Raw genomic sequence first — 26,128 nt, forward strand, 5'->3', positions numbered from 1 at the left:
TACATAAGGAGATCCAACAGCTAACTAAATGACAATGGAATCTTAAATAGATATATAGAGCCAATTACAGGAACTCACAAATAGATATGTAAACTATTGCTTAAAATCGGTTTTCCTAGGATAGCGGTGCCGTCATATAGCGGCCGTCTCCATACTAAATAATACGGCTAAATATGGATGTCGTAGTATTTGTATGGAGACGGCCGCTATATGACGGCACCGCTATCGGAGGAAACCAAAGCTTTAGTTAACAAACTCCATGTAATTTACGTTACGTGATACCTTTTCCGAGTAGCATATCATCTGTTTACCGCCTCCGGGCTGCGGTGCCGGCACCGGCCTGTATCGCGCCGGGGCGGGAATTAGCGTCTGCGAAACAAGGAAACCTGGTCAATACATCGAAAGCACACCGTGGCAACTAACAATCCTTCTATTTGTTTGTTTATTTTCAGCTTATGATTGACCATTGCGAAGCCAAAATCTGCGTTCGAATCAAGTCACGTATAAATTCCAATTAAGCTAGTGGCTCTGTAAGCTATAGAGCTCGCGAGTCTGTCTTTGAACAACTTTAAATAAATGTATGACTCCGCCATTTTGGAAAACAACACTGAATTGACGAATAAACATATAATTATCGAATCTACTCACGACATTTCACGACAATAGGTTGAGAAATGTAACCATGTAAAGAACAGACGGACTGACCAACGAAAGCATTTTTGTCCAAGCTGATGGGGTCGCTTCGCGCTCGCTCGGACAAAAAATCTTTGGACTTTAAAGGTATGATTCCTATATTTGTAAATAACTTTTCTCAAACATGCAATGAAATGTCGTCGCTCCGGGCGTTATATCAGGCTTCGAAGTATCACGTTTAGGGCGGAGCAACTCCAGAGAACTGTAAAGGAATTTCATACGAAATTGAAGGCCTAGGCCGGGAAGTAATTTTTTTTTAAATTCTAGTGTAAACATGGGGTCTGTGTCCATGAACAGACTAAACAGCCGAATTAAATTTTTTTTTTTATATTTTTGGTGAATGAATGGTTATCGGACCAAAATATCCGTGTTAACGCCTGTTATACACGAACGTACTGATATTAAGAATACGAATCTGTATGATTCAATGTGTAGATGAATAAATTTAAAATTTTGTCTATACGTAAGTCACCAGAGACCATAGACAATATTTAAAATCCTCTGCATTTATTTTATTTATAGAAATTGAGATTCTTATTATCAGATTGTGTATAATGGCCCTAATAAGGTCTATTCGAACACTACACACGCGAAATACGGACGACTTCCGTAAAAAAAAAACAATTATGGCGTGATTGGAAGAAAAATTAAAAAACTTTTGTTGTGAAGTTGGATTTTTATTATAAAGATTATAAATTTGTTTTTTTGAGTGGTGTATTTTTTTATTTCATTGCATGTTTGAGAAAAGCACTATACATGCCTAGCCGTGAAAAGGTCTTGCCGGCTTCGTATCACTATCCGGCCTCCCTACGGTCGGCCGGCTATACCTACTCACCCGGCAAGCCCTTCTTTCCCGGCGTCTGCAGTAATGTACTATTACTATGTGTATACCTGCAGTTGTAAGGCGTGCGTGTACTGCGCGCGCTGCGGCTGTGCCGGCGTCGGCTGCGGCGTGCTGACGCCGCCGCGGCTCTGCTGCTGGTAGTACGAGTGCATGCGCGTGTCTGGAACAATATTTCACGAAAACTTGTAGAATAATCAAGTGTCTTTTTTAACTCCCTTTACTAGAAATTAACTTCTGCTTGTTTTACAAGTTACGAGCTGTCCCGAAACGGATCTCTCTTGTTTGCCACTTATCGTAGGGTGGTATTTTCCACCTGTCCAATTTCTGTGTCAAATGTGTATTCGCATCTTGCACTTTGCTTAGTGTAAACTTGAGACGCAATGCACATTAGACCAAGAAATTGGACAGGTATTTGGAAAACATATATTTGGGGCCATTATTCTGACGTAGGGTTTACTAGTGGAACTAGTATTCATGTATGTGCAAATTATAATAAGAACTGACAGTCGTTGGCGGTCCAGTGCGCCGTGTAGTCGTGGTGCTGGTAATGGTAGTGGCTGGTGTAGGGCACGTAGAGCAGCTGGTGGTGGTTGCGGATGGGGGGCGGCGACTCCGGCCGGCGGAAACGCGCCGCGCGCACCGGCGACGTCTGCTCCGAGCTCGTCTGCGAGCTGTACAGCTCTTGGCTGCTGTCCGAACACCTGGAAAACCGAACAAACACTTTGGTCACAGGTCAATAAGCAGAACAAGCGATCGGCACAGTTATTGGCAGTACATAAATGAAACAGCAAATATTGTAAACAGCTGCGGCCCGACACGTACTCTGACTACTGTAAGCACGGAACGTACCCGACGTTGGCGTAGAGCGAGCAGTTCTTGTAGACGGTGTCCTGCGGGCGGTGCTGGTAGTGCGCGCCGGCGCGTAGCACGCGTCGCCGTGCGGCACCGGCGTGCTACCGCATTGTCGGCCCGACACGTACTACTGTAGGTACGGCACGTACCCGACGTTGGCGTAGAGCGAGCAGTTCTTGTAGACGGCGTCCTGCGGGCGGTGCTGGTAGTACGCGTACGCGGCGCCAGGCGCCGGCGCGTAGCACGCGTCGCCGTGCGGCACCGGCGTGCTACCGCATTGTCGGCCCGACACGTACTACTGTAGGTACGGCACGTACCCGACGTTGGCGTAGAGCGAGCAGTTCTTGTAGACGGTGTCCTGCGGGCGGTGCTGGTAGTGCGCGTACGCGGCGCCAGGCGCCGGCGCGTAGCACGCGTCGCCGTGCGGCACCGGCGTGCTACCGCATTGTCGGCCCGACACGTACTCGGACGACTTCTGCGACCTGACACCAAATGGTACAGTTAGAGGAGTCGAAAGCTTTGGATTCCTCCGAAAACGGTGCCGTTATATGACGGAATTAAAATTACGGATTAAAATATTATCTTATCTTATAACACACCGTCATCCACCAAGGTCAAAGCGGCAAATTTGAAAAATGTAGGCGCGATACGATAACGTCCCATAGAAAACTTGAATTTCGCGCCTTTTCCTACTGACAAGATTTGCTTGATCATCTATAATTTACTTTGAGGATGAAATATCATCAGAAGAGGAAAATAATCGTAGTACGGAATCATTTATTCAAATCTCGTGTCATTTATTCCAAAATGGCGTCACCGCTATCTAATAAAACGTTCACGAAACTATCGACACCGTCATGACGGCCGTCATCTTACGTTACGTTGACAATCAACGTAACGTAACGCCGTCTAGGAAACCGCGCCATCTTGTTTACATAGACAACGTTCTAGTGACGTCAGTCAACGCTATATAGCGGCCGTAATATGACGGCACCGTTTTCGGAGGAATCCAAAGCTTAAGCGTAAAATTCGAACGGACTTTTGGATGGTGCTTTTGTATAATATGAACGCTATTTTTTAATCATATTTACATGGAAGTCATCCCTGATTTTTCTAAAATCAATATGCGTAAATGACAGCTATATAGATATGTTGAAAAGATCTCAGACCGCTCAGCCTTTCGATAGAACTATTGTTCTTAGGTGAATTCGCCTACCAGTTAGAAGTAGCACTGGCTCTGCTCTGAGGCCTCGAGTTGAGGTTAGCCTCGGAGTAATACGGCCAGGAGTAGTTGGAGTTGGCGCGCTGGCAGGCGTGCGCGGGCGCGGGGGTCGCGGGGGCGGGCGCGGCGCCGGGTGACGGCTGCAGGTCGTTCTGCATCTGCTGCAAGATGTCCTCGGACGCTCCCAGTTGTTGCTTGATGGCGATGCCGCGAACCGCCGGCCGACGGTGGAACCCTGCCGCCAACAATGTTAAATTTAATAACAATAATTGTTAACATAACGTATATGTGACGTCCCACGGGTAAAGGTACCTTATGGCAGTTGGCGCTTACGCTATTATTAACGCCGCTCCAATATTACTGCGGCGCTATGCGACGTAAGCGCCAGCGGCCATAAGGTACCTTTTACCGTGGAACATCACATATTATGTTTTATGTGACTTGCCTCACAGTATACAATGTTCGAGTTTATAAAATGATATTTAGTTACACCCATATATGTCACTTTACTTCCAAAACTAATACGAAATTCAGCATTTTCTGTGGATGGTAAATATTGGTAAAAAAAAGCGTAAAATCATAAAGTGGTCACTGGCGGCAGTATACTGGAGGTATCGAATTATGGTAGTTGGTGTGCACCGCACTACACCTAACAAACGTATGATATGCGTACCGTAGTCGTCGTGTTCGTCGTCGCTGCTGGCCGGCTGCGACTCGTGGCCGTAGCGCTGCCGCAGCCGCTCGGTCCGCGGCCCGGCGGCGCGCGCGAACGCTGCCAGCCCGTCGTCGCCGTCGCCCGCACCTTACGATCACGATCATAATTAATTAGGTCAAGGAATTTGATTTCAGTACAATTTCGTACCTTGTCACAGTCACAGTGACAATAGTATGAGGTCCCTAGCGACTTTCATGTTGATGCGAGCGTGTTTTTTGCTGGTTTTAATTTTTAACTTTTTCTGAATATTATATAAAATTATGCAAATCTGAGACTGTACATTTGGTTAAATTATATTGTAAGTAATTAACCATTAAAAATAATAAGGGAATATCAGTAAAAATCTTTGTGACAGAACCTATGGACTGACTAAGTATTTGTATGTAATAAAATAATGTATCTGTAGATTCTGTAGTTGAGGTTCCATTTTTTGTTAAGTATATGTTAACAATTAATAAATTACATGTAAGTATTACTCTGGCCCGAATTCGAAGTTAGTGTTTTTCGCCAATGATACCAACGCCTCAATGCCCGCTAATTGAATATCATAATTAAATTGGGCAACCAATAGGGGTCTTATTACATTTTCTATCTGGTTCTCAGTGAACAATCTACCTGTCGCAAAACAAAATCGATTTTATAATTAACATTGGTCCTAGACGCCCGGCGCTCTGATTCCTTATTATTAAATAAAACTGCGGCGTTTCGATTGACTGGAATTGAAAGTCGCAATTACAGTAGTTGAATAATTAAGTTAATTAGCTCAGATTGTTTTGCTTTGAAAAGCAGCAAATGAAAGAAAATAAAAGTAGAAAAGCTTACGACGGCTTATTAGTCTTATTACACTCTCATAAAATCTACTGTGTTAAATTGGGGTCCCTTTGTTTCACATACAGTTTTAAGTCATAATGAATTGTTTGCCATATTATCATTAGTCCTTAAACTGAAACCGTTTACTTTTCAGGATTTTCGTAAGGTTATCCTATAGATAGGTTAGGTTAGGTTTGTTTTATGACAATCCTCAAAAACACAAATCTAAATATTTCATAAAAATAATTTGATTTGTTCCCTAGTTGAATCCTGAAATGTTACGCATTTCTGAACCAAATAAATATGAAGGGCTAACCGAATTATAGTCAGAATACCATAATGGGAATCGTGCAGGGATCATTTTAGATAACTAATCTTGATTGTGCCTTGCTTTTATATTTTAGTTATCAGTAGGCCTAGCACAGTGGTGGCGTGACATTAGATATCTCGTCCGCGAGATAGACGTACTACCCGTCCCTGTCTAATTAATACAGTTAGAGAAGACGGGTAGTTTAACTCGCGGGCGAGATATTGCGAAATTAAGATAAATAACTGATTATTTAAGGATCTCACGTCAGTTATATGTAGATTTTTAACCGACTTTCAAATCTCAAAAGGAGGAGGCTATCAATTCGGTTGTATGTTTTTTGTTAATGTTTGTTACTCGATATCTCCGTCATTACTGGACCGATTTTGAAAATTCTTTTTTTGATTGGTCCCGTTTTTTTCAAAACCCAGTTCTAATGATAGAATCCATGAGGAATCGAGGGAACTCCTCAAATGTTAACCCTTAAATACATGATTTTTTCGTTTTGCCCGAAATTAATATATATATCACATAATTGTTTGCCGTTTCTAGGAAAAATAGTAAAAAAAAATATATCATCGATTTTCACTGGGAAATCAGTGTTAAAAGTTGCATAGTCTAAATCATATTTTTGGAAATATATAGCTATTAGTAAGGGGTATAGGAAAAATCTTAACTGCCAACAGAAAGGTACACTATTTGTGATGTTCCTATGATAAAATTTGTAAATATAAAATAATTACAAACCCCGAAAAATCTGCCCAAAATCACATACTAAAAATCATCAACTTCCAGGTTTTTCCAAGTTTGCCGACATTTCGTCTATACACAAATGTAACTTTTATAAATTAAAATACTGCGTAAATTTATGTAATAATTCGGAAAATTTATTAGTTTTACTATTGAAATAATATACAAGAACAAATAGAATTTGTTTAATAATGCATAACATTTGATGTTTATGTTGTGTGTATAAATGCATCACTATGCATTTAAGGGTTAAAGGAATATATATATATATATATATAGTGATTTTTGTGTTTTTATCAACAAATCAAGCATATACATTCAAAAAAGTGACATGAGGAAGTGGAACTGCTGATGATGATAAGAACGGAAGTCTTCAACGACGCATAGTTCACGTTTAACGATTTGTCCTCTTCGTTATGTTTGTTAAACATGTTAAGTTTTTAAGCCACATTTTTGCCAAGCTTGAGTTCTGATGTTAGTAGTTAGAGAAGTCGTTTTTAGGGTTCCGTACCCAAACGGTAAAAACGGGACCCTATTACTAAGACTCCGCTGTCCGTCCGTCCGTCCGTCCGTCCGTCCGTCCGTCCGTCCGTCCGTCCGTCTGTCAACAGGCTGTATCTCACGAACCGTGATAGCTAGACAGTTGAAATTTTCACAGATGATGTATTTCTGTTGCCGCTATAACAACAAATACTAAAAACAGTATAAAATAAAGATTTAAGTGGGGCTCCCATACAACAAACGTGATTTTTGACCGAAGTTAAGCAACGTCGGGCGGGGTCAGTACTTGGATGGGTGACCGTTTTTTTGCTTGTTTTTTTTGCTTGTTTTGTTCTATTTTTTGTTGATGGTGCGGAACCCTCCGTGCGCGAGTCCGACTCGCACTTGGCCGGTTTTTTTTTTCTTTCTTTTAAAGATTATTGCATAAAGAGTGACAAGATAGTCGTACCCGGGGTCCCAGCGACGACGTCGGGCGCCGGCGCGTCGCTGTGCTCCTGCAGGTCGATGTTGGTGGAGGCCGAGGTGCGCTCGCCGGGCGGCACGTAATAAAAGCCCTCGTGGTGCGCCGCGCTGCCCACGCACGCCGTCAGCGGCGCTAGCGTCGACAGGAACTGTCTCCGAGGCTCCGGCCTTGGCTGTACGAAATTAGCATTGTGGGGGAGGCGCGACTTGATCACACCTAAGTGTTAGGCCTGGGTGGACGCTCAAGTTGGGCGTGCAGCGGGGCGGGGCGTGCGGCGTGCATGTTAAACAAATGCAAGCGTATAGGAGCGGCCTGTACACGCTACTCAAATTACTTGTGAGCCCGACGCCACGCTGCACGCCCCGCCGAACGCTCCGCTTCGAGCGTCCACTCAGGCCTTACACTAACACCACAATCATAGATTTATTTTATTGTATAGATGTGTTACACAGCGGACAAAGATGACGCTGACGGCGACATAGGATTTGTGGTAACTGAATTGCCAAACGTAAACTTTTGACAGTCGAGTCATAGTTACCGCACCTAAATACAAAGTGAAATTGGAAACACAAAATTTGTCTTCTGGACTCTGCATATCTAATACGATCAATTAATATTCTGACGAAGTATCGACACGAAAATAGGAAATAGTTTGCCACAGTCTAATAAAAATACAGCGTACAAGCCTGCCTTGGAATTTAATAAAATCGATATTTAGTCAAATTGACCGTATTCAATAGTAATTAATCGCAACTGATGTTAATGTCAGGCGTGTTACAATAATTAAAACGTCACGATGATATCATTCAGCATTAATTAATTAACAATTTTAAATGAAACGTCGATTGATCGCTTTATAATCATCAGGTACCATACGCAGAAAAGCAGGTACGCCGTTGTGCAAAAGGCAGGCTAATATATACAAGGGACAAAGGGAGGAGAGTGAGCGAGAGGTCATACTACCTTTTGTGGTTCCTGATGAACATCTCCCAAGTCGGGGGGTAGTTGTCGGGCCGAAGCGGGCGTCACCGACAGCGTGGAGGACGAGGAGCTGGACGACGCGCTGCCGAACGCCTTCTCGTTGTTCCGGTCGACGCTGTTGTACGACTTGTCGCTGGACTTGTCGCTGTACTTGTCGGCCGCGGCGCCGGCCGGCGACGCACGCTGCTCTTCGCCCTCCTCCTCCACATCGCATGTGAGGAGTCTTATTCTCTCGGCTAGTGAGGTTGTCTCTTGCTGCAATACAATGAGAAACGTGAAATAGTACGCCACGACTGAGTCTTAGTGTAAGGCCTGAGTCGACGCTCGAGTTGGGCGTGCAGCGGGGCGGGGCGTGCGGCGTATAGGAGTGGCCTTAGTGCACGCTGCTCAAATTACTAGTTAGCCCGACGCCACGCTGCACGCCCCGCCGAACGCTCCGCTTCGAGCGTCCACTCAGGCCTTACACTAACACTTACACTTAACGTTTAACTATAACTACGTTTAATAAATAAATCTCACAATACAGAAAATAGAAAGGCTCCAAGCTAGAGATGCCGGCACTAAAGAGAAACCCCTCATCAATCACAATGATAGTAATTGCAATATGTGTCGTAGATACCAATATAATTTGGTACGAATATAATTGTTATCCCAGTGACATACCTAATGGTTATAAATAGTACCTACTGATTATACCTATAATATAAATTCATGTGTTCTTATATCGTTCAGTGGCTTTTATTTGTGGCGGTGGGGATTATTAAAATCACCTCCAATAGCCAAGATGTTTCGCATAAATATAATATTTCTCTATAATACAACAGATCGGTCGGCGTGTAATGCTATTGTTATGTTATGTTTATCGAAGCTTGGTAAACCTCTCGAGTTGTTTTCCATTTCCTGTGAATTTATTTTATTTCATTCGTTATTAGTTATTACGGAAAATGTATCTTGATTTTCTTTAATGTCGATTCAATATAACAAATGGCTTCGTAGAACTTAGTGTAAGTGTAAGGCCTGAGTGGACGCTCGAGTTGGGCGTGCAGCGGGGCAGGGCGTGCGGCGTGCATGTTAAACAAATGCAAACGTATAGGAGCGGCCTTAGTGCACGCTGCTCAAATTACTCCTGACCCCGACGCCACGCTGCACGCCCCGCCGAACGCTCCGCTTCGAGCGTTCACTCAGGCCTTACACTAAGGCCTGAGTGGACGCTCGAGTTGGGCGTGCAGCGGGGCGGGGCGTGCGGCGTGCATGTTAAACAAATGCAAGTGTATAGGAGCGGCCTTAGTGCACGCTGTTCAAATCACTTGGGAGCTCGACGCCACGCTGCACGCCCCGCCGAACGCTCCGCTTCGAGCGTCCACTCAGGCCTTACACTTGGAGGTTGTCGTTTTCAGTTGGATAAATACCTTGGGGTGTTGTTTCTTCCGCGCTTCGCTTCGCAGTAGGGAGCACCGCAGGGCATTCCGCTCGGCTACCCGACGGACCGCCGCTTCCTCTGTCTTTGGCCTGACGCCGGCGTCCCAAGCTCTGCCATCATACAATTCTATCTGCCATCATTCAATCTAATTTATAGGTAACACGAAATTTCACTAAAGACGAGAAGGTACGCGTGAATGAATGAGATTGCGGTACCGAAGTATACTTTTCTTAGACGCACCTCCACTACGAAGTGCTACGCCGTAGCGCGTAGCAATTTAAGCTTGTAAAGTCTATTTTTTTATTCGGTAGACTGAAATGACAGTTCATAGTATGAACATAAAATGTCATTTCATACTATGAAATGTCATTTTAGTCTACCGAATAAAAAAATAGACTTTAGATATCCAGTTTTAGACAAAAGAAAAAAGACCTCATACACCTCATTACTCATATTAAAGCATTCGCAACATTATCAGAGCGAGTAAAAGAAAGTTCTCACCTTAGAGTTTCCGAGGTAACCAACTGTGGCTCGATGGCTGGCGGGGGCGGCCTACTGCTATTGAAAAGTTGCTGCACGGCTGAGTTGGGCTTCGGTGTTTGAGTTGAAACTATCAGCGGAGTTTCAAGTCTATGAAGAGAAGCGTATTTATAGCACAAGTTCCGTATAGAAGTAAAGGCGGAAAATATAAGTATAAGGTGTGGCAAAGTGAACGTAATAACGTGAATATATCATACTACCCGGTCACAATATCTGTGCACCTCGCCTCGTGACGTGACGTCATATTGATAAATGGTGAGTTACGCTCGTTTTGCTTTGAGATTTATCTGGGTTAACTATCATTTATTTCTTGGTATAATAGGGATGCTGACACATGTTGAAATTTATAACAAAATATAGTTAAATAGATAGAAAATGAGCAATTAATCACAATAAATTGGACACTTAAAAAATATGGAATTGACAAATAAATACAAGACCTCGAAGTTTCAAAATTTTTATTTGAACTGCCGAAAAGGGAAAAACCGGCCAAGTGCGAGTCGGACTCGCGCATGGAGGGTTCCGCACAATCAACATAAAATAGAGCAAAACAAGCAAAAAAACGGTCACCCATCCAAGTACTGACCCCGCCGCCCGACGTTGCTTAACTTCGGTCAAAAATCACGTTTCTTGTATGGGAGCCCCACTTCAATCTTTATTTTATTCTGTTTTTAGTATTTGTTGTTATAGCGGCAACAGAAATACATCATCTGTGAAAATTTCAACTGTCTAGCTATCACGGTTCGTGAGATACAGCCTGGTGACAGACGGACGGACGGACGGACGGACGGACGGACAGCGGAGTCTTAGTAATAGGGTTCCGTTTTTACCCTTTGGGTACGGAACCCTAAAAAGAATGGAACCATTCGATTCCTTACATCATTTTATTTACTTATTGCTTGCCGTTTTGTTGGGAGCGTTTCGTGAGTAGAGAACGATTGTCAGACTTTGAATATCATTCCTGACTTTTGTATTGATTTAATGCAAATGGGTCCCATATACAGGGTGATTCAGGAGACGTGAGCAGGATCAAGCCAACGCATACAGTATGTTATAAACAACTGTTTTGGACCAGTATTTGTGAGAGTAACTTTAATTTATTTTATACTGTTTGAAAAAAAAAAGTTTAAATTTATTTACAACATTTATTTATGGTCATCCTCTTTGTTTTATCCATAACGAGTGCCACATTGAATGTCATCGGAGTCTTGTTACTTTTGAAAAATCGTATCACACTAAAGTGTGACATTTTATTTTCTTCATACTCAAAGTGCTGTCATAACGGTTAAAAAGGTTTTATCTTTGTTAATTAAATGTTGTAGGGTATCCATGATTGTAGATAATTAAATTTGTCCTTACCAAACAGTATAACACCAGAAAAAAAGCGTGATTGTTTTACTTAAATATTGTGGCGAACGATTCTTTTACATTTACTGATTGTGTAGGCTTAGTCCTGATCACGTCTTGTAGCCGCCGTGCAGGTCAGGAGCTCGACGACTCAAATAAAAAGCTTCAATTCTTATAGTGAACTGATATAATTCTCCAAGGTACTGGTTTACAAGGGTTCTTGCCAAAACGGTTAAATGTAGAAGTGGTGTAGTTATTGTATGAAGGCTGATGAGAGAGTGATTTGCATAATTTGAATAGTACAAAAGGTGGTTTAAATTTAGGTGCCTCTAATTGGCCGCGATACAAAGTATGTGGAGCGCTCCTATTGGCGCTTAAGAAAAGCTTCCGAATACTAGCCGAGCCCGACGGCCGCGTTTAGCTACTGCATTAGGAATATAGGTATTGAGATTTTATACAAATAAAGGTTGCGTTCGCAACACGTCTCATGAATCATCCTGTATACATTGGATCCTCAATACAAACCTGATCGACTGATACTAGTACCAAAAATTGTCATCTAGCCTATTACAATCAGTAGAGCTAAATCATATACAAATAGTCCTCACCTCTGTGTATTATTTGAATGGTCTTTTTGTGTGTTGGATTCACTATCAGACAAGGACGTCCGTGCAGTAATCTCACTCTTTTGTGAAGGGTCGTCTTCACTTGGCTCTTTGGGTCTCTCAACGAATCGCACCGAGCGCGGCGTGAAGGACCCGTCCTCGTCGCTCGCCGTTGTAGTTGAACGCTGATCGTCGTTCTGCTCAAATACACGATACATTCAAACTGGTGATTATTATATGCCTATACTAGATCTGTCTCACCATAAAAACACACACAAATAACATTTTCTCAAAAATGGACGGCAAAGCCGACGTTGCCGGTTAAAAAATGGGTCACGAAGTGCGTAGTTTATGGTCAGTCAAAAAATTAAAAAGTCTCGATTTCGGGACTGGAATGTTGCATACAAATTTCATTATTTGTCGAGTTCCAAACTTTTAAAAAGTTGAAATGGCCATATCAAATGAAGGCATAGGTCCATTAAACAGCCAAACAGATGATCAGTACTTATTATTATAATTGTCAGTAAATAAGAACAAAAAACTATCCTCATCCTTTTCTTTTGGGTGCTAGTACTAGTGTAAGAAAAAGATAGTATGATTCTCTCTGCCTATGTTTGAAATGAGACAGTCCTTTGACAAACTATATTTAGGTGTCTCAAATAGGTTGGCGTATTTTCAGCAGAAAAATACACTTCTATTTTTTTTTTTCATGTCGGCAAAGCAAACCTTTTTAATGGTTTTACTTTTTTCTGTGAAAATTAGAACGTTGCTTCTGTAAAATATTTCTATTTCTTGCACCATTTTTGAGAAAAGCACTGTATATGACTCGGCTGGAAGGCTACTTGCTGGCTTCGGATTCAAATAAACGAACTCTCAAGGTCGTCCGTTTATTTGAATCCGAAGCCAGCAAGTAGCTACTTCGGAGCCTCGACAATAATGTACTATTGTATATGTATGTTTATGTCGTACCTATACAGGGTGCCATTTGAGTCATGATCAGTAATATGTTTTTCTAACTCCATAATTAACGAGCAATTTAATGCCCCTACTCTTACTAAAAACAGACAAGATTTTTTTTTTGTTTATTTTTTGTCATTTATTTTACTTTTACAAGTGGCAATGTGGTATTTAAACAGCTTTGTAAGATATTTCAAATGAAAAACTAAGTAAATTTTATTTCTAACTGGGACAAATGACAAAATTGATGTCAATGACAGTTCCGATTCAAAGAGGCGATTCAATTTACTAATTTAAATATCTTAATAAGCAGTTGTAATATCCTAAATCCACTTGTAAAAGTAAAATAAATGACAAAAAATAAACAAAAAAATAAAAAAAATCTTGTCTGTTTTTAGTAAGAGTAGGGGCATTAAATTGCTCGTTGTTTATGGAGTTAGAAAAACATATTACTGATCACGACTCAAATGGCACCCTGTATAGTCAAAGAGTCTGGCTATTCGTGCATGTTCCTATCAATAAAATAGCAAGTGATTGTGACGACTATGCCTACATAGTCGTCACAATCACTTGCTGTACATCCTATTGTACAGTCAACCAAACGATTGTATTTCAAAACAGATAGCTGTCATGTCACCCACAATGATCTGATGATAATAAGATCATGTCAAAATCAAATTTGAATTTAGTTTCAACTCCTCTAACAAGAGCCTTAGTGTATTGGTTTTATGAAACGTTTAGGTTCTTTGATGTTTTAAATAAAGTGGTCGGAAATCACCTGTTCAATAATATCCTTGTCGTTGTCGAGCGATTTCCAGAGACGCCCACCTTTCAGAATGCCCCCCCGCCGCTGCCGCAAAGGAGAGTTCTCAGGCGACTGGCGACCTTCTGCGTCCCCCGTGTCACTTTCTTCGCCTGATCGGAAATAGATACACTTTGTAAACAAACTTTCCGATTTATATTGCAACGGGCACGGCTGCTGTGTCAACCCTACTCATCTTTTAATAGGGTCCCGTATGCAACTAGGATGAAACCCTTATAGTTTAGGCTTAGCTGACTGATCGACGTTATTACAGGTACGGTCTGTTACATGGAAATAATATAGGTGTCTAAAGGCGCAGGTAGAGCTACTTTGTAGTTACTTAGTCAGATGACGCCTCATAAAAGTCATGTTTCGGATAGATGTGAGCATCTTGTTGGCGCTAGCATTGCGACTAATCCCATATCAGAAAAAACCAAAGATAGACCTTCCTAATGTTTTACACGAAGCATGGAACCCAGTGTACTTTATAAAGATAATTTATTTACGATATCACACTTGACTTTGTCAAGAAATTTCTTCGCATGTTATGAATTTTATCATGCAATACTATGGATACACACGGAATCATGATCGCCCAACAAAGACTTTATGAAGATTTTATAGATATATGCGTGCATCACCCACACGTTGGAATACGCCCACGATTTTGTACTTGGGGGTATTTGAAAGCTATGTACGTACGTCATTCCTAGAACAGCAGCGCTGCCGTGAAATGGCAAAACGCTACAACTTCAATTAATACGTTTTAGGCTACTTCTTATTTAACGATTATATAGGTACCTACACCTCTTCTATCATAGTATTTTTGATAGCTGCATAAAAGCTACGGAACGAAATGATTACGAGTAATAACGGTCCGAAGCAAATCAAACAATAGGGTATTCGACTACCAGTCAAATCAGTATCTTTTTGCGAACTGTCAAAACGATTTGCCAGTCGGCCTGTCTTGTACTAACCGTACAAAATCAGTCGTAGTTACTGCTCCTAATACCTTGACACTGGCGAAATTGTCCCGCTCTGGTCCCGCAGGACTGAAGCCATTGAATTTTTTAATAATGAATGCATGACGTCACGGTCAAGTTACCAACTCTATAAGTTTCAGTTTACGTTTCTCTTTCTAAAGGCATGGCACGTTTTGACCGCATTTTCCTTAAAACAAGCTTTATTGATTTGCACCGTTTTGTCATTACAGCAGCCGCCGTTACGGCTCGCGTAGATTAACGTCAGCAAGAGCGATGTCTCTGCCTACGCATTCTACGCCAGCCATTCAATGAACAAAGTTAGTGTGTATATACAATACCTACTTTGACTAATGCTGGGCAAACAATACCAGTATCCGCCAGAGGTGCACCCATAGTTGCATTTACCCCTTGATTACCCCGGTTGACCACGAGTTAAATTACAAACATAATTTTATTACTTACTTGTTATAGGCGCAGAAGGCAATTCTGTTTGGTGGTCGTCTATAAATAACTCTGGCGGGCATTCTGTAACAAAACCAACCAGTTAGTAAAATAATAAGAAAAGTACATTTAATTGCAAGTGTGCAAAGTACGAGTACAGAATAAGTACATAATGACATAATGACACTTGTACACGTACAATAAACGACGTTTTTAAGGTGCAGTAGGTTCAGAAAACGGAGGCAGTTTGCGGTCCAATTTACCCACACGGGACGTCATTGTTCAAACACCTTTTGTTCAAAGTAGGCAAACGAGATGTGAAGTGTTATTGAACGTTCAACCGACCCACAGAGAGCGCTTCTTAACTTATATGCCTAGCAGCTCTCATTTTCCACTCCTGATGAATACGATCATTATTTATAAAAATAATTACGTGGCGGAGTTTTTTATTACAACTTCTTGCCGCAAGTCGTACAAACATTGTGTACCTAAGTTAAACTCACGACCTCCCAAGGAGCTCCGTATACAGATGTGCAAGTTGGGGAAAGTTTACAATGTGGGAAAAGTTCACGGACATTTCAGGATAATTTCGACTCCCTTACAAAAATATAACAAGTTTCCGAAAATTGTCTTTGTGGAAATTCGCATTTATTGAAATTTTCTAACGGCACATTAGTAGTTCTGTGACGCTACCGTACTATCAAACTCTAATGTTTTGTTTGTTCCTAAAACCTGAATCGCGCTAGACTGATTTTTATTGTTTTGTTTTTATGCAATATCTATCTTTTTAATCAAAAATATCTGGGTGACCGAGCTTCGCTCGAAAAACATATAAAAACTCGAAAATGCGCGTTTTCCCAGAGATAAGACCTAGCTAGATCGATTTATCGACCCCGAAAACCCCCGTATTGCAAATTTCATCGAAATCGTTAGAGCCGTTTCCAAGATCCCCGAAATATATATATATATAAATAAATAAATAAACAAGAATTGCTCGTTTAAAGGTATTAGATAGATTAAAGTGTTAAGCCCGATTTAGACTAATCCAGAACTTGTTGATCGACTTAAGTATAGGTACTTATAGGTATTTAAGTATACTTGTACGATATGTTGGTTGAAAGCACAACACAATGGTCCAACTCCAACTACTCGTGGTTATGGTAGTCATGATGAGAGTTTTCACACACTAGAGCCCTGTTCAGCTGCATTCGCGAGCGAGGTAGCTCATTTTTGTGAAGAGCTGTAGTTTACGTACACATTTTTGAGTTTTGTACTGCAACTTATTGCTTGTTATGTGGCTACATTTTACCCGACTGCGCTTTAGCGTTGCAAAAACGTGAACTTAACAATAAGTCTGAACGCTTATCTAAAATGATATAGTATAATGATGATGAGAAATTAGTGTTACTTTTTATTATTTGTTTAACTGAGATATAATATCTTCGTCACAAGGGCAATATAAAAATCTGATTCTTCACTGAATCAGAACTTCTGATGAAGAAGATGAGAATAACTCTCGCGAAAAATAAATAAATCGTATAAACTTTCTAAATTGTTGCTTTGAAAAAAAAAATTGGTTAAAGGGTTCAGTGGCGCCTTTAAATTTCTTGACGCTTGGACTTTAATTAATAACGAGGAATCTGAATAACATGATGGTTGATGGCCACTGTCTTTGTTTATAACCATTTATATCTATTTGTTGCGTGTTTGAGATATGTATGAGTTTATTTTGTAGCTTGATGAAAAAAAAACCGGCCAAGTGCGAGTCGGACTCGCGCACGGAGGGTTCCGCACCATCAACAAAAAATAGAGCAAAACAAGCAAAAAAACGGTCACCCATCCAAGTACTGACCCCGCCCGACGTTGCTTAACTTCGGTCAAAAATCACGTTTGTTGTATGGGAGCCCCACTTAAATCTTTATTTTATTCTGTTTTTAGTATTTGTTGTTATAGCGGCAACAGAAATACATCATCTGTGAAAATTTCAACTGTCTAGCTATCACGGTTCGTGAGATACAGCCCTTTGGGTACGGAACCCTAAAAATGGTGAAACAAGCATGTTTGGTTAAAAAAATCCGTGACCACGGAGTGATTAAGTTGTTATATACATATTTACGTTTATTTACATTGAAATTAAATTAAAAATTTAGATAGGTACATAAATTGGAACTGCGTTTAGGAGAGGCAGTGAGTTTTCAAACAATGGGCATCGTACTATCGCACGAAAACAGACTAACTAAGAAGCAGGGTTTAGGAACTAAGGATATTTCAGATAGCCTCAGTCAAAAAACATTTCTGTATACCTATTTGAATTGTAAAGAAGACCTCGGATGCTTTGTGTATAAGTACATCATTTCAATAGAAACCACTCCAAGCGGCTATACTTAGGTTACCACTGAACAGAGCCGAAATTATAAGGCTTTTTATTGTGGATTTGGACCGTATTTCGTAATAGTTTATTTCAGACGAATGGTAAGGTAGGCGAAATAAAAATGTTTTTTGCGCCGTTTCATAACAGTGAAGAAACCTGGATCAATCACCATACTCCAGAGACCAAAGAATAATCGAAATAATAGATTCCTCCAGGTGAACCAGCACCGATAACGGCTAAAACCGGTTTGTAGGCCAACAAATTTATGATATGGCCAAAAACTATTTCACTATACAACGCACCAGTGCACATTAAGGGGCCCACAGATTACCAGTTCTTCGGACGATATCAGCCTGTCAGTTGTTCGGAACTGTCACCTTTTGCGTTTAACTGACAGGCTGGCATCGTCCGGCGAACTGGTAATGCTATGGCTATGGCGAAATTGCACGAGTTGCGTTACGAAGTGGTTCCACATCCGCCTTACTTACCAGATGTGGCCACCTGCGATTATTTTCTGTTTCCAAACCACAAAAAGTCATAAAAAATAAAAATGGTATAATCATGGCAAAAGCGATGAAGGCGCGACCGTCACAAGAATAAACGTGCGATGTCAAGGGATGTCAAAAACGAAATGGAATTGGGCCATTGTGTACACTGTACCTACTACTTTATAAACAAAGGCTAAAAATGGTACTGTATTATCTCGGCCACCGTATCTTCGTTCCACTTTCGCGGGCCACTCGCGGCCAAGGGGGAGGGTGCCCGAGACGTTTTTAGAACGATACAACTAAATCTTTTTTACAAACATTAACAATTAGCGTTGTAGGTAATAATATTATCTTTTAGTTTTTTTTTTATTTACAGATATAATATAGGTAAGTACTAAATCAGGCATTTCTTTTCAGGATCTTTCAAGCAAGCTTTCAATCAGTCCTTGTGAAAATTTTGACAATGCAACGATAAGGTATCATCGATAAGTTGTGATTCTGATGATGGACTGGACATGGAAGGTGACTCAAAGCGAACATTTACATCGAGGTAGTTATGCGCCTTTAGATACAGTTCTCAAATAATATCTTGCATAATAAAGCAGCGCGCAAAAATCTGTAGGAATTTACTCGTACGTATCTTCTTTTTTGTGTAGATACCTAAGAACTCTTTGAAGGAGAAAATAAGGAGCGTCACATGCGGTGACACATTAAGAGATCAAACGCCCGGCGACACGAGGCCACGTTTATAATGAAGAAAAACAACAGCCTGCATAAAGGACGACCGCCCAGCATATGAGGATCCCTGTGTTTTTTAACTAAGCCGTACAAACATCTTCGTTGCAGAGATTTGTGGGAGCCGAGAATGTCTCGAATATTTGGTGGCTTTAAATTCGAGATATACGCCTTGGCTCGGTGCCAGCCTCCTTGCCAGGTTCACGAGCCTTGTGTGACTCGTAATTAAAAAAAATTGGACCACATACAAATGGTAATTCCTGAGAATCTAAACTGCAAAATGTGATCACAATGAGCGTCTGTTAAGCAAGGGAATTAAGATATAGATAGACACATCAGTCATCACTTCACGCGCCACCCACCCCCCTGTCGGGTGACAGGTCACCCCACTGTTTTCATTGTTTCGTAGTTTTTCTTCAGAAATTGCCCCTTTATAAAATAGTGTGGGAGTAATGTACTCAAAGTTGAATTACATTTTTTTCAAGACGGCAGGACATTGCAGTAACACCCCCCTATTCGGTTGTATGTTTTATTATTGTTTTTTACTTCAAAACGTCCTTCATTTCTCTACCTACATACATACAGATTGGTCCCGTTCTTATCAAAACCCAGTTCTGATGATGGGATCCTGAGGAATCGAGTATAGTGATTTTCGTATTTTTAAAACAAATCAAGCATTTACATGTGATGTGGAACTGCTCATAATGATTAGAAAGGAACTCTTCAACCACGCATAGTTCAAATTTACTTATACGTAACTGTTAGTTAACAGCTGTAGCTACTTCAAGTGACATTAATTTGTACGAGACTACCAAAAGCACACTTCTGGATATTCCGAGCGGCCCAGATTACCAGGTCAAGGTCAAACCCCGCCTCACTCCCCAATGAGACTCCGTCCTCTAAATCGAGGGGTAAGCACGATCGTATTTTTTTATGTCTCTCATACTTAATACCAAATTCGTACGCAGTTGAAATAAAATGTTTGGTTACCGGATTAACAAGCTTCATGTATTTGAAACGATTAACTAGGTTCGAGATTCTGAGATTGACAGCCTCGCGTAATTTTACGATATTTTAACCCTTTTTTTATATCTTCCTCGGCGTCGTTATTTACGATCTGACGGACTCTTTACGAGTATATACTTGTTTTCTAGCTTTTCGAATCTAAATATAATGTGTTATAAAGTTCAAGAAAGTACAATAATATATGTTATAGCATAATGTGTCAAATTTAGGTAACAAAAAAAAAACCGGACAAGTGCGAGTCGGACTCGCCCATTGAGGGTTCCCTACTGATTTTGAGAGGAAAATGGGGATTACGTGAGAGAGCGGCACGTCCTATCTCAAGCACTAACAGTGCGAGCAGCGTTCACGACGGCTGTGTATCGCGTTACCCGCCACCACGCATGTGCTAGGAGAAATCAGCCATATTCGAACTTTAAGATACGTCAAATATTAGATATATATTCTATTAGACATCACCAAGATATGTCAGTGTCAAACAAGTGTCAAAAGTGACGTTTCATCAAACAAAAACGTCACTTTTGATACTTGTTTGACACTGACATATCTTGGTGATGTCTAATAGATATCTAGTTCAAAATCCGAATCGGGCCCTTAGGTTCTCAGAAACATGTCGCGCGAGTGACTAAAAACAAGTGAATCTAAACCGTAAAACTATTCAATGTTAGTATGTCTCACAACAGTTTCAATCCGACTTACACAGAAGGTTTTTCCCGTATGGTTTCTCTTATCCCACCTGACCTTATTACTTTTCTGTGGAAACATATCATTCAACGCTAAAGTTAGCTGTATATAAGGTTGTAGTTATAATTAACTTGAAAACAATACTCTAGTTTCAGCGGCTTCGAACAAGCTGCTAGTTAACGTGCCGTGGAGCGCCGCCGTAAAACTTCGTCAGCTCTAGGTGTCTATAAATGAGAGCTTTGGCTTTAGACACTTCAGTCGGGACCGACGAATTAATTACGCTTCGGTTCGGCACGAAGATCGTGTATCCCGATATAATTAACGGAGCACAGAACGGAAGGATACGAGTATACTTACTGAAACTTTGTCAAAATAACATAGACAACAAAAACAATAATGGAGCTATGTTTTCAACAAGCACGCCAGCAAAATGCTGCAGACCATTCGATAATTAATAACGTGCAGGAATGTATTTACTATCTCTACTAACTAAACGAGTCCAGCTCAGGTCCAGCCACCCAAGGTAAGGTGTGTTCATTTTCATTCAGATTTAAAATTCTAGGTTATTCTTCACATGGTTGAAATTGACATGTCACCAATGCATGACAGGGGGTTAAGCAGACGGGGTTCAGGCGTGGGGGCGACTTTCAATCAACGTAACCTCGTTAACAGATCCGGCCGTCTCTACTTATAACTATCACAATTCACAGGCGTAGCGTAGGTAACAAATTTTGCAGTAGGATTAAGTACCATTTTGAAAATCAAATTGAAAAATTCCGAACGATTGCTTTCGTTGTAGAATGAATGAAATGGCAAAAAGACATTGTAAACAGCAATTCTTTGACTTCTTTTTTATTAGTTCGCTTTTGAACTGGCTGGAAAAATACTGCATTGCGCTTTTATTTCAGTACCGTTATAAAGCCGGCCGCCGCTGACCACCCATAACTGCTACAAGTGCGCTGACGCCACACTCGTTTCATATATACAATTCTACAACTAGTGGCTTTGTGGCTGTAGACCTCGCGTTAAGCTTAGAAAATGTAAAAGTGAAAAATACTAAGTTCGTTGAGTCGTTATTACAGTGAACTCACAATGGTCTTAAGCGCCACAGACGCTATTCGCCCTTATATGTCCTTAATGCATTGGCATATGCGGATATTGATCCGCATTTTCAAAATAAAAATCTGGATCAACAACAAAAAAAACCGGCCAAGTGCGGGTCGGACTCGGGCTCCAAGGGTTCCGTACATTACACAATTTTTAACAATGTATTTTTTCATGTGAAACGTGAGTGAAATGTCTATAAAAAACCCGTAAGGGTAGCATCAAAAACTAAGTAATTAAGTCCGACTCACGCTAGACTGCACATTTCTAATAGGTTTTCCTATCATCGAGCCTGAAATTCGAGCTCTACATTACAGACTTTAAAAGCAATAAAATAACATAATTTACCCATCTAATGATTGTGTGTATGAGAAACTGATATTGGACATTAGCTAAAAGTAGGTACCATAAAACATTTTTTTTTAAATTTGGCCATATGAAATGTAGAAATGTAGGTATATTATTATTTACCAAGTCCAGCCCCCTACTAAATAACTATGATTTTTAAACCGGGACAATTTTCTTATCGGCCGGGACGCCATGCTTCAAACCGGGACATGTCCCGGCGTACCGGGACGTATGGCAAACCTACGTTAGGTTCATCTTCATACCATACACTACATACTCGTATCTGGGGGCACGGCAGTGCCCCCGCCAAGACAAGCAAAGCGAAGCGCAAGGGCACTACCTACCTTTTCTCGAAACGCTTCGTCGTTTTTTTGTCCTATTTATCCTAAAATTACCAAAAAAAAAATTTGAGTTACTCACAATGAGCTCTTTCATTTGATATGTAACAAGATATAGTTTGAAAAACTTTATTTTTTAAGTTTCCCATTTACCCCCCAAAAGTGGCTCCCATGTTTAAAATTCATTTGTTTGCGTTACATGTCCGTCTTTGAGTCACAAACTTGCATATGTGTACCAATTTTCACCTTAATTGGTCCAGTAGTTTCGTAGAAAACATTAAAAAAAAACCCGTAGGGGTAGGGTCAAAGACTAAGTAATTAAGTTCGACTCACGCTTGACTGCACATTTCTAATAGGTTTTCCTGTCATCTATAGGTAAAGAACTATTTTGTGTATTTTTTTCAAAATTTTATATCCAGTAGTTTCGGAGATAAGCGGGGGGGAATGGTCATTGTTTGCCTATTTTCTTGAATAACCGCTAAACTATTTATCCTAAAATTATAAAAAAAAAAATTGTGATTCTTACAATGAGCTCTTTCATTTGATATGTAACACGATATTGTTAGAAAAACTTTATTTTTTAAATTTCTCATTTACCCCCCAAAAATGGCCTCCATATTTAAAATTCATTTATTTACGTTACACGTCCATCTTTGGGTCACAAACTTACATATGTGTACCAAATTTCAACTTAATTGGTTTCGGAGAAAATAGGCTGTGACAGACGGACAGACAGACAGACGAGTGATCCTATTAGGGTTCCGTTTTTTCCTTTTGAGGTACGGAACCCTAAAAATATTTAATAAATGAATCTGGTCACAAAATTTCACGAGAATCGGTTGAGAATTGCGACCTGTAGAGAACATCCGAACATATGTACGAAAGGAAAATACAATGCCAGAGTCAAAACGTAGACCTTCGCTACGCTTATTATTTATTTAATAAAAATGAAGATACCTACTATTCGAGGGTTGTTCTGAAAGTTTTTTAAGGTGCAGCCAGCCTATTATGGATAGCTTTATCCATCTTTATCCACGTGATAAAATAACTGTCACTGTTTAACACCGTGGGAAAGAAAGTGACGGACACCGTTTTATCACGCTGTCACGTAGACAAGAACGACCATCATATCCGTACTGCTCATTGCAAATCTGAACGGTTTTACGTTTAAATTGTTTTCGTGTTATCGAGTATGTCAGTTTGACATTGCTAAGGCAGTCGTGGTAAGGCTGCTAGTGCTAGAGAAGTAAAGCTGTACAGTCACCTGCAATAATATATTACTCTTCGAAGGCAGCAAAAATATGTGACACGCTCTTATGGCTCTACAAATAAGATCGTGTCAGATATTTTTGCGGCCTTCGTTTTGTAACATATTATTGCGGGTGCTGTACGAGTCAATAAATACCTTCAGTAGGCGTAGTCTGCTGGCTGGAGTTAATTCTCGGGCGCTCCTCCCCGGCGGCTATGTGCTTGGCCGTGCGCCGGACCACCGGCCGCAGCTCCTTGTCGGCCTCGTTCGCTTCCTCTTCCTCATACTCGTACTCCATTTCTGAAAAATCGATCTCATGTTATAACCTACAAGATATATTTTCAATGCTCATTTTCTAAAATCACCTTTTTTCTGGGTAGAGGAAGCGAAGCTGGTTGCTATATGGTTATTAACCCTTAAATGCATAGTGATGCATTTATACACACAACATAAACATCAAATGTTATGCATTATTAAACAAATTCTATTTGTTCTTGTATATTATTTCAATAGTAAAACTAATAAATTTTCCGAATTATTACATAAATTTACGCAGTATTTTAATTTATAAAAGTTACATTTGTTTATAGACAAAATGTCGGAAAACTTGGAAAAACCTGGAAGCTGATGATTTTTAGTATGTGATTTTGGGCAGATTTTTCGGGGTTTGTAATTATTTTATATTTACAAACTTTATCATAGAAACATCACAAATACCCGTGTACCTTTCTGTTGGCAGTTAAGATTTTTCCTATACCCCTTACTAATAGCTTTATATTTCCAAAAATATGATTTAGACTATGTAACTTTTAACACTGATTTCGCAGTGAAAATCGATGATATCATTTTTTTACTATTTTTCCTAGAAACGGCAAACAATTATGTGATACATATATTAATTTCGAGCAAAAAGAAAAAATCATGTATTTAAGGGTTAAATGTATTTTCCAAGTATTGTTATTAATTTTATCCATATATCATTACGACAGTAGAAAAGTACACATTCCACCAATAACTATTAAATAAAACTTAAAAAAAAAACGCATACGCTATATGCCAAATGCCAACAAAATCCATTTTATGCCAATAATGCCTGACATCATTTAGGAAAAAGAGCTGATACTCTACCCTTAGTAAAATTTTGCGAGGTAAGTATAGGTTACACTGACTAACTTTTAATACGCCCCATATTAAAAGTTACTGAGTACCTATAAATTCACCTTGAAAATTCTGAGTATCAGCATTTACCTACCCATAAACTCTCCTCGAAATCTTGAGCCAGGGTTCAAAATTATCCAGATAATTAGTCTTTGATAAATATCGCGATAATTATACGATATTAGATAATCCTTTCGAACCCTGTCTTGAGCTAATTAAGTGTTGAAAAACATCATGTATTTATCAGTTGTTACCTATCTTTTGTGACACTGCTTATGATTGCATTTTTATACCGTTTATGGTCTACCGTGTCATACGTCAACCTCGTACATGATAACTGTTAGAGAATGACGTCAACAATTCCAGACTAGAAAAGCGCGGCTATCCTAACCTAAGGTCTAAAGCCGCAGGTGTTATGAACTTTATACACAGGAAATTATAATGACCAGAAGTATGTGAACTGAGCATCAACGGCAAAGTTTCCTGCGAAGTAAATTAAAAGTTGAAGCCGCAGAGAACCAAGTATTCGTTTTTAGTGGATTGGGTGTTCCGGTTGGGTTATCTGGTTGAAGAAGATGTTTTTGAAGACAAGTGTCCAGAATAATAGTATTTTTACGCAAGCTTTAACTAGACTCTTCTCTTCGTCCTCGCGTTATCACGGCATTTTGCCACGGCTTATGGGAGCCTGGGGTCCGCTTGACCACTAATCCCAAGAATAGACGTAGGCTCTAGTTTTTACGAAAGCGACTGTCATCTGACCTTCCAACCTAGAGGGGAAACTAGACCTTATTGGGATTAGTCCGGTTTCCTCACGATGTTTTCCTTCGCTGAAAAGCAACTGGTAAATATCAAATGATATTTCGTACATAAGTTCCGAAAAACTCATTGGTACAATTAAGCCGGGGTTTGAACCCGCGACCTCCGGATTGAAAGGCGCACGCTCTTACCGCTAGGCCACCAGCGCTTCTGCTTTAACTAGACGTATATATAATGTACGTATAAAAAAAGTAGGAGTTCACATTGGGAGTTTCAGTTTTCTACATACTGCAAGTTGAACAAACACATGTTCCAAATAGGGAAAAAACAAGATGCGACATGCAGGTTCTGCCAGGAGTCAGAGGAGACTGCTATGCACATTCTCTGTTCCTGCGGACCACTAATGTCCAAAAGAAGTACCTACTTAGGGCGACACATACTGGAACCCTATGAGGTACAGAGCATTACGGCCCAAAGAATCTGGAATTTCCTGGATTCAACGGGCATTAGTAGTGAACTTTAAAGGGCCGTCACAATAGATCACAGCTTGGTCGAAGTGGCACTCAAAGGCCCACAACACCCCCAATAATAATAAAAATGCAATAAATGAAATATGAATATGAAATATAAAAAGCGTTAAA

The 26,128-nt window shown here is 40.3% G+C and overlaps 1 protein-coding gene across 1 annotated transcript in view; it reads right to left on the reverse strand.

Annotated features, from left to right (window-relative positions):
* Positions 1-26,128, reverse strand: part of LOC134661198 (uncharacterized) — a 40,658-nt gene that overhangs the window by 732 nt on the left and 13,798 nt on the right. The window contains exons 2-15 of the mRNA XM_063517166.1: positions 23,730-23,873; positions 15,255-15,317; positions 13,786-13,922; positions 12,054-12,247; positions 10,060-10,188; positions 9,548-9,668; positions 8,121-8,393; positions 7,143-7,329; positions 4,285-4,413; positions 3,606-3,846; positions 2,707-2,871; positions 2,042-2,238; positions 1,585-1,697; positions 283-369 (exon numbers count right to left, since the gene is read on the reverse strand). Of these exons, the coding sequence (XP_063373236.1) occupies positions 283-369; positions 1,585-1,697; positions 2,042-2,238; positions 2,707-2,871; positions 3,606-3,846; positions 4,285-4,413; positions 7,143-7,329; positions 8,121-8,393; positions 9,548-9,668; positions 10,060-10,188; positions 12,054-12,247; positions 13,786-13,922; positions 15,255-15,317; positions 23,730-23,873 (2,180 nt within the window). The remainder of the gene's footprint in view (positions 1-282; positions 370-1,584; positions 1,698-2,041; positions 2,239-2,706; positions 2,872-3,605; positions 3,847-4,284; positions 4,414-7,142; positions 7,330-8,120; positions 8,394-9,547; positions 9,669-10,059; positions 10,189-12,053; positions 12,248-13,785; positions 13,923-15,254; positions 15,318-23,729; positions 23,874-26,128) is intronic.

This window comes from Cydia amplana, chromosome Z (genome assembly GCF_948474715.1).
Source record: "Cydia amplana chromosome Z, ilCydAmpl1.1, whole genome shotgun sequence".
NCBI lineage: Eukaryota > Metazoa > Arthropoda > Insecta > Lepidoptera > Tortricidae > Cydia > Cydia amplana.